Source organism: Eptatretus burgeri, chromosome 4, assembly GCF_056783735.1.
Source record: "Eptatretus burgeri isolate ZD-2024b chromosome 4, Ebu_testis_v1, whole genome shotgun sequence".
In the NCBI taxonomy this organism is placed as follows: domain Eukaryota; kingdom Metazoa; phylum Chordata; class Myxini; order Myxiniformes; family Myxinidae; genus Eptatretus; species Eptatretus burgeri.
This window is the reverse complement of record NC_140964.1, coordinates 26,342,549-26,352,442: the sequence shown is the minus strand read 5'-3', so window position 1 is coordinate 26,352,442 and position 9,894 is coordinate 26,342,549. Positions and strand designations below refer to the sequence as shown.

The 9,894-nt window shown below is 43.2% G+C and overlaps 1 protein-coding gene across 1 annotated transcript in view; it reads left to right on the top strand.

The window, feature by feature from the left end:
• The window catches only part of LOC147027672 (transcription factor 12-like), a 415,122-nt gene that overhangs the window by 380,741 nt on the left and 24,487 nt on the right, over positions 1 to 9,894 (top strand). Inside the window, exon 15 of the mRNA XM_085877215.1 lies at positions 3,219 to 3,300. Coding sequence (XP_085733341.1) covers positions 3,219 to 3,300 — 82 coding nt within the window. The remainder of the gene's footprint in view (positions 1 to 3,218; positions 3,301 to 9,894) is intronic.

The window sequence follows — 9,894 nt, the reverse complement described above, 5'->3', positions numbered from 1 at the left end:
CTGGTTCGATGCCAATTAAAATTCCCTTTTATCTTGATCCTGTAAAGTCTGCACCAGGTTGTGCATTTATAAAAGTGACTTGCTGGAAGCCTGTGGTTAAAATAAAACAAAACACGATAGAAAAAGAAAAAAAACAGAAGCTTTTTATTGTTGCGCTGGCTGAAAGAGCTCAAAAATTAAAACAAAACAAAAAAAACATTTCTTAACAGCAACGATATCACAGCACGTCCTTGGTTCAAATTGGTTCCTTGATTCATTTTCCACAATTAAAGTACCAATCCTCGGTTCAAATTGGATGACAAAATTTCCCTACCTGGAGAAGGGGAATACCCCTTCTCAGACCCTGCCCCTCCCCCTCCCAGACTGTCATGCCGCTCCAAGACCCCCACCCCCACCCTCCCCAGCCCCTACACCCCACCTGCCTCTACACCCCCAGCCATTCCCCACATTTCCCAGACCCTCTCCTACACCTCCCAGACCCCCACTCCCCTCCGTTGGGTCCTTTCCATCCATGGGTCCTTTCCATCCTCCCAAATTTTCTTCTCTCAATGTTGGCAACTATGCAAAAAGGCTTAATCGGGGACGATTGATTGGTGTCCGCACGGATAGCACCGCGTGTCAGGTGCATTGATCGCTTGGGTTCGAACCACCATTTGCATGTCAGGTGCGAAGGAGTACTCGCACATCGCATAGCTGGCTGAGAAGTTCCACCGAAGCACGGTGGCAACTGCTGCAGCGACTTGCTTTTTATGCACATCGTTAAAAGCAAATAATGACGGAGGCTTCTCACAGTGTCGTGAGATCCCCCAAATTACTCGGACAGAGTCCCTTACAATGACGGGTTTTCTGGTCTGGTCTCTGGTCGAGTTTTTAAAGAGAAAATAATTGGAAACAGACGGCTGCCTCTATCACTCCCAAAAAAATAAAACGTAATCCGCGTTTGAAGCAAAAACATCTTTACTGCCTTTGTGCAGATATAAAACATCGATCGTGGTTCGAAATACGCCTCAGATCGTTTCCATAATTGCACTTACCATAGAGGCCTGGGGCGTGAGGCCTATACTGTTGCAAAGGCCCATGATGCCGATGAGCTCCAACCTTTCGATATTTGATGATCATTTTAACAGTCCCATTGGTCATTTTCTACCAAAGGGAAAACTTATAGGGAGGGCATGACAATTGTGAATATAACTGCTCCGAATAAATATTTGGCTTCACATAAGACCTACATGTAGGCATTAGCGTTCGCATTATATATATATATATATATATATATATATATATATATATATATATATATATATATATATATATATATATATATATATTATAGGTTTTTGCTATTGGATGATCCATTGTAATTATTAAAATGCACAGCCACTCAAAATGATAAAACTCGACCAAACTCGCGCCTATTTTAGCACAAACGATCGTGAGCTGATCAAGTCTCAAGGTGAGATTTCGTTTGTGACACACAAACTTCTTGAAAGCCCCGTGAACAACCGACTGTGTGGTCCTACTTTATTGTGCCTTGTGTTAATCCTCTTCCGGTCCAACACAGTGATGTTCAGAGTGGAAAACAAAATTATTACTTTTCTCCCTGTTGTTTACGCTAATCATCCTTGACTGATTGTCTGCTCCCTCTGCATCTGTTTCCTGTGTGATTTGGTGAAATAAGTTTGTGCATTAAAACTTGGCGAGTTATTGGGCCCGGGTTAGTCCTCCTTGGTGGTGGTGGTGGTCACGTGGTCCTGTTGTGGGCGGGGTTGGAATGTGGGTGGAGCGAGTCTGCCTCGGTGAAGATTGTGTGATGGAGCGTATCTGTGGGAGGGTGATTGGTGTGTCCTCTGGGCTCATTGTTCTCGGCATGTTGTGGGTTGTTTGTGGTCCACACTGTCCTCGTTTTTGGAGTTTGCACCAACCACTTTCTGCCTTCTGGATCAAGGGGTAGAACTGAGTGGGAAGTTTTAATGTTTCTTCTGTTAATCTGTCATCCTGTGCTTCAGCATGCCAAGATTCCAGAATTGGTCGGCGGTTTTTGTTTGGTGTGACATCCAGAATTTGTGTGTTGCTTCCATCATAACTGTGACCAAAACGTTATGCAATGACGTGCTATGGCTGATTGTGAGGCCTTTCTCAGCCTCGTAGCTCTGGTATGTTCATTTATCCTTAGTTTTAAATTTCCTCCTGTTTCCCCAACATAAGCTGTGCCAGACTCACATGCCATGTGATGTACTATATGTGATCTGTCCCCAAGTGGTATTTTATCTTTCAATTTAGTGATGGCATGACGCATGGTGTACAGGGGGATTGTATGCTTCCTGGATTTGTTTACTGATTATGATTTTACCATTCTTCTCTGATAATACCGGGTCGATGCAAAGACGCACGTTTGCCTCTCCTTCTCCTTCTCCTTCTTCTTTCTATCCTCGTTGGTTCACCAAGTCGAAGCTCGTTTTGTTTTTGAAGCAAAGACGCAATCCGAAATGAACTCGGCTAGTTAAACGTTGATGAAGCGTTTGTATTTATTCTCTATGGGCCTACACTGGCATCCTCCTTGTTTGAGGTGTTTAGCTGTGTGCATTTGTTACGGAAACTTTGTCCCATTTGATCATGCCAAGTGTACTTGACATGGTTGTAGTTCTAACTGTCCTTCCTTCATTTCTCAATTGCTACCATCATCATGAATATGAAGTCGTTTAATTTTGCTTCATTCTCACGTTCGGCTCTGCTTGCCGACCCTGTGCACAATGGAGAGTGGCGTGTCGCTGTTTGAACGGCTGTACCATTGTGGGGAGGGCATGTGCTGTTTTTCGGGGAGGGACATCACTTGCAAATGGGGTAAAGTTTACAGACAATTAAGGCTCCTTGCATGGTGATTATTGTGCCCTCCTGACCCTTTGTGTGTAGATTCGGGGTTGAGCCATGTTTCTTTGCGTAGCGCCACGCCACATGTCCCACTGTTACATTTAGCGATGCCATTTCCATGCTGGACTCAAACAATACAAATGGTTTCCAAATCCTTCATCCCCCACCCCCCTCCCCCCAACCACCCAATCAAATGAAGTTACACTTTGAACTATAGATTACTGTAAAAAATATAAACCTCCTTTGTTATTGATGATAAAGAGGTAATAGACAATCCTTGTGAAGTCGGACAACCAGCTATTATCATCTGTGTTTTTTTTTTTCCATTTCACCCTTCCTCCAACCCACAGATATACTCTCCTGATCACACCAACAACAGCTTCTCCTCAAATGCATCCACACCCGTGGATTCCCCACCACCTCTTACCACCGGTGAGTTAACATTCCTCACTCATCACCACCTCGCGCTTAAAGACTGTTCATTGTCATTCCAAACAGTTGAGTTGCTGCGAAGCTAACACGTACACTTTGAAGTTCATTTTGCACCAATGTGTGGGTGCAGTGTCTAGTTTTAATCTTCCGAGCAAATTTCCGGCCTTTTGATGTTCAATCCGATTCTGCTGGCTGGAATACATACATCCCCGGGATGGTTCGTGTGAAACGTATACATTCTCAGAGTTGGTGAATCATGTTGCAGTTGTTCACTGCTTTAGACGATCGTATTTGCATTTGATCCATGAGCTGGAACTGCATTTTGGGCATGCCGTTCTTTCCGCTGCCGCTATAAACAACGTCTTTCATTTCAGCTGCCATGTCGGTTAGAAATGCGTCCCAAGAGCCATTCCCTGCTTTGACACTTAGAAGTTTTTGCATTTGGTTGCATGAAAAGTCGACGGAAGTACGAGCTGAAGTTTTCCCAGACCGACCGAAAGTACAACTTTTTAAAAGTGCGTCGCGAAGGGAAACGTAACTTTCAAAAGCAACAGCACTAGATTTGATCATTATAGAAAATTTCATTTCCTAACGTTGTATGAAAATGTAGAGCATTAAATTATTGATGTGACTTGACTGAATTTTCCAGAAATTTCTCTGGAGGCAGCTGTCTTGTTTTTGGAGGTTTCTGATGATTTTGTTTTGCCTTTTTAGCATTCCTGTCTGAACCAGAGCTGATCCGGATGCATGAATTCCAGATTCATATTCTAAATGCTTTGTCGATTTGTTCATTGTCTCCAATTGGCCTTCTGGTTTACGCAAAAAAGTACACTGATGTCTCATGGTTTGGTCCTTAAAAAAAATTAAGGTCATTCCAGGGTCAACTGACCTTCATGTTCCCAGGTGAAAACCTCAGATTTTGGTGAAAAATAAAAAACCTTTAAATTATTTTTATGGTTTTATGGTGTGGACTCTGCCTCTCTCCAAAAGGACTGTCTGGGAACCACACCCACAATCTAATTTCTTAATAATCCTCTTGAGGAAGTTCAGTCGTTCAAACTCCTAGGTCTCACTCTCAGCCATGATCTTTATTGGTAAACCTTGTATCAACATTCGTGGCCAAAAATATTGGCATCGCCACACTTTTTTCAAATGACTCACAATTTTCTCTAAAAATAAATCGAAATTGAGAAAAAGTATCTGGTCTCCACAATTGTTTATTTCACTGTTAATATTACAGAACCCTTGTTATTGATTCGGAACTTAATAAATCCTTTTAAATCAGAAAATAAAAAGAAATGGCATTGACAAAATTATTGACACCCTCGACTTAATATTTGGTATCACAGCCTTTGGACAAAATATCTGCAGTCAAGCGTTTCCTATCGCCATGAACGAGCTTCCTTCACCTCTCTACTGGCAGTTTGACCCACTCTTCTTGTGCAAACTGCTCCAGTTCTCACAGATTTGAAGGGAGCCTTCTCCCAACTGCTGTTTTCAGATCTCCCCACAGGTGTTCAATGGGATTTAGACCTGGACTCATTGCTGGCCACTTCAGAACAGTCCAGTGTTTTGCCTTGAACCATTCCTGGGTGCTTTTTGAAGTGTGTTTGGGGTCATTGTCCTGCTGCAAGACCCATGACCTTCAATGGAGACCCAGCTTTCTGACACTGGGTTGAACATTGAACTCCAAAATTCCTTGGTAATCTCCTGATTTCATGAAGTCATACACACATTCAAAGCACTCAGCGCCAGAGGCAGCTCAGCAACCCCAAAACATCACAGAACCTCCTCCATGTCTCACTGTAGGGAAGGTGTTCTTTCCTTTGAAGGCTTCGTTTTGTTTTCTGTAACCATAGAGATGATGTGCTTTACCACAAAGCTCTAATTTGGTCTCATCTGTCCACAGGACATTCTCCCAGAAGGATGTGGGCTTGTTCAGGTGTGTTTTGGCAAACTCCAGTCAGGCTTTCTGATGTCTGCCTCTCCCTATCTCTATCTCTATCTCTATCTCTATATCTCTATATCTCTATATCTCTATATCTCTATATCTCTATATCTCTATATCTCTATCTCTATCTCTATCTCTATCTCTATCTCTATCTCTCTCTCACTCTCTCTCTCTCTCTCTCTCTCTCTCTCTCTCTCTCTCTCTCTCTCTCTCTCTCTCTCTCTCTCTCTCTCTCTCTCTCTCTCTCTCTCTATCTCTCTATCTCTCTATCTCTCTATCTCTCTATCTCTCTATCTCTCTATCTCTCTCTCGCAGCACTCAGCAGCGGGGTCCTCCTGGGTCTCCTACCGTAGAACCTCCTTTCATTGAGTTGGCGACGGATGGTGTGAGTTAAAACTGTCGAACCTTGTTGCTGAAGGTCAGCTTGAATCTGTTTGGCAGTTGATTGAGGCGCTTTCTCTACCATTCAAACAATCCTTCGCTGCAATATTCGATCAAGTTTTCTCTTGCAGCCAATTCCTGAGAGATTGGCTCCAGTGTCATGGGCCTTAAACTTCCTGATAACATTGTGTACAGTGGACACAGGAACATCAACATCACTGGAGATGGACTTGTGGCCTTGAGATTGTCTGTGCTTGGCTACAATCTTGTGTCTGACCTCAGACAATTCTCTGGTTTTCTTTCTTTTCTCCATGCTCATTGTGGGACACACAGTGACACAGAACAACAGAATGACTCCTTTTCTTGATTCAAACTGGTTGAATGATTGATTTTCCTATTGCAAGCACCTGCACCTCACCACAGGTGAGTTCTATTCCAAAGTAAAGGAGAATCACCTGCTTGAAATCGAATTATTTCTCAAAACTTCTAAAAGGTGCCAATAATATTGTCCAGGCCATTTTAGGATTTCTGTGTGGAATAAGCTAAAATTTAGTAGTTTTTTTTCAGCCTTTTTTGTTTTGCTTCACTGCAAACCAAAGAAATACATACATGGATACCAAAAGGTTTTTTTTTATTTCAACAATTTTCTGGAATAAATGGTGCATTATTTGGAAAAAAAGTGCAAGGGTGCCAATATTTTTGGCCACGACTGTAAGTTGGCTTCCAAAGCCAGCCGCCGACTGGGCATCCTCCATCGTTTCTTGTCACACATAAACTCGTGTCCACCAACAAGGCCTTCCTCCGCAGCTTGATGGAGTGCTGCTTTCCTCTCTGTGCTGGCTCCCCTGCCTCGCACCTTGTTCAGCTTGACCCCCCCACCCACTCCCCAGCTCCTCCACTCCCCAGATTTCTGCAGGGGACACACGCTCCACCATCAACCTCCTTCTGGTTAAACTGCCTAAATCCAAGATCACTACTCACCTCCACTCATTCGGTCCTCTTTCCCCCTGCCTGTGGAACCAACTTCCACGTTCTCTTCAATCTCAAGACAGGTCTTCACCACCATCTCGGATAATCCCCATTCCAAAACCATTGAACTTTTCCACCCTCCTTAACCCAACCCAATTCCTCCTCCTTCCAAATTTCCAGTTTTCCCTCCTGAGAGTTTCCTTCTGTGTCCATCTTGTCCAAGTCTGCCACCATATTGGTCTTCAACTCTGCTGTTGGTGTTTTCCCCTCTCTCAACTGTTCCTTTTGTCCTGTTATGTCCTGATCCATTCACGGTACTAATTATAGCTCTTCCACGAGCGTCAACTATGTATACAAAAGGCATGAGGATTTGCGATGGCATGACATCGACTTTGCTCTCATTTCCAAATTGTCACCTTACTTCCTTGTAACAGATCCAAAATAGCAGAACATAGATTCATGGTCAATGTTGAGTAACATTTTTTGTACTCCATCCTTCTCTATCACACCTTTGTTCATCATTCTCACACTCCATGGTATTCTTAACATTCTCTGCCAGCACCACATCTCAAACGCATTTAAATGTTTCCCTATCGGCTTTACTTCACAACCACGTCTAACTAGCATAAGTTGCTATTGAAAGCACGCACACTCGTACCAAGTTAGTCTTTGTTTTCTTATTAATGCTCCTGTCAGCCCAAATCGTCTTAAGCACCATCATTGATGTTTGTGCCATGGCTAATTGTCTCTTTATTTCATCACTACAGCTATCATTATTTGTTACGAGTGCACAATGGTTACTCAACCTGCAAACTATCCATCTCAATCGATTATCTATCGAGGCATATGTCAGTATCTCTATCTTCTGATTTTTTTTTTCCCAACAATCAGCTTTGTCTTCTTGACATTGATACGAAGCCCAGCATCATTTCACCTTCACGTTTAACTTTCTTTCGTAAAGCTTGCATCTTGGTTGCATTATTCATGAATATTGTTGTGTTGTCTGCATCCCAAATAGTAATAAACTTAAAAGGATTAATTGTCATGCCCTTAGTTTTAACACCCAATGACTTTCTCGTCATGTATTCCACGTACCCATTCAACGGATTCGCCGATAGGACGCAATCCTGCCGGGGTTCCTCAACCAATCTTGATCTATTCACCATCGCCCTTTTCATTCATCACCGTCAACAGCCACTGATCTTCTTACAACTTATCGATTTTCAAGATCAAATGTGCTGGAACTCCAATTGACCTTGATAAGTTCCGTGACTCGCGACCAACACAAGCGAACGCTTCAGTGTAATCCATAAACCTCGAGTAAAAATTGTCAAACTTCTTATCGTCCTCCATCAGGTCTTTCACTCAACACATTTGGAATTTGATCTCACGTCCCTTTTCCCTTGGCAGATCTTGCTTTCTCTTTTTGATAATTCTCCTTCCAAGTTTGGCTTAAATCGATTATTTATCACAACAAGGAAAAGTTTTCCGAGCTTGCGGATTGTGCGCACTGGTTCTGTGATTTATTTATTTATTTATTTATTACATTATTGAATATCGCCTTTCTTCAGTAGAGGTGTGAATATTGATTTCTTCCGGTCTCGTGGTCACATCCGTGTGTGCCAGATGAGGTTACAAGGTTGATCCATCGATCAAATTCCCGTTTTGCCTGCCTTTTCAAATCGGCTCTGCAGGAATATTATCCACACCAGGCAATTTGTTCATCTTCAATGTCCGAACCACTCGTCTCATTTCTTACAACCTAATATCAGGTTCCCCCCCCCCTGCCTGAGTGGGTCCTCGGGTGTTGCTTTACATTTCTTATCTCTGGTCTCTTACAGGGCATACAAACCCTCTCACATTGAAAAGCATGATTACAACCTCACTCACAACCTGTGCAGTTTCAGGCCTCGGCCGATGCTGATTCTTTTGTTTTTTGCTCCGTTCTACCCCATCGACTGTTCCCAGGTGTACACTTTTCTCGTCCGGCCTTTTCCCCCGTCTCCAACGATGTCGAGTTTGTTTGAAATTCCAAGGGAGTTTGGAGTTACGGATTTTATTGTTAGTTTCCCCTCTATTCATCCTTTCGTCTTACCTGACCTTTAAAGGAAGTCCTTTTACACATTTGCTGTAGTCGATAGATATCCACTACTCGATTGTGCTGGCATCTGGTGAAAAATGTGCTTTGATGCTCACTTCGTCTCCCCGTTCTTTTGAACTGTATTCGGTTCCCTGCTCCCAGTCGTCGATCATGTAAAATTGACACTCTCCCTCCCTCCCTCCCCCCACCCCCGTGGTGAAATGTGGTTCATCGGGTGACCCTCTCCTTTCCAAGTCCAATATCTGTTGACAGAAATTCCTGAAAAGTTTCTGACTTTTGCACCCCCATTGTGTTTTGAAGGAATGTGGGTATTACAAATTGATCTCCTCTGTGCGAATCCCTTCACCGTTTCTTCCGAACCACCATTTTTGTTGTTTCTACAGTGAAAGAGTTCGTGTTTAGGAATTGTATTCCATGTTGAGTAAAAGCAGTCCGACCGATGCATCGGATTAATGTTTCATGCTCTGATACAGAATGAGGAATTTTGTATTTCCACACTTTGATTTGTTGCTCCACATGGGCAAGCGGTTGAGTATTTCATGCCTGGTGCTGAAATATTAAGCTGTTCAGTCAGAACATGAGTCAGAGCAAGGAATAGTAATAGCTTTTGATTAAATTTTGAAAACTCGAGAGCACAGCTAGAGATAGTAAAACGCTTGTCTGCTCTTAATTCGAGGGAAGCGGTTTCCCTTTTTGCACGAGTCGTTCTTGTACCCGAAGCCCCCCCCCCACCACCCACGCACGGCCCCTACAATATCACCCCCCCGGACCCTCCCATCTAAACCACCCTCCATGTGCTGCACGTGATCACAAACTCGGTAGCCTCCAAGAGACTGCAATGTGGGTCGAGAAGGTGCCATCAAAGTGAATGGTGGCGAAAGATCTCTTTTTAATGGAAATATTGTTGCGTTGCTGAAAATGTATTCATAATTCTGGTCCGCTTGCTTCCGGTGCAATAAGGATTCTTTTTCCATCACTCGGAGGTAAACACATTTGCACTTTCAGCCTTTCTGAAAGCTCTGCAAATTGTAACCATGTTTGAGCGTTAAATGGGAGGCCCGCGCAATTACAAGGCTCACGATGTAAAGGTCAAATGTGGGGCCTTTGAACTTTGAGAAGGGGGGAGGTTATTTTCTTCTTGCTGGCTTCTTTTTTTTTCACTGACCTCTGCGCCTTGTTGTTCATGTTTTGC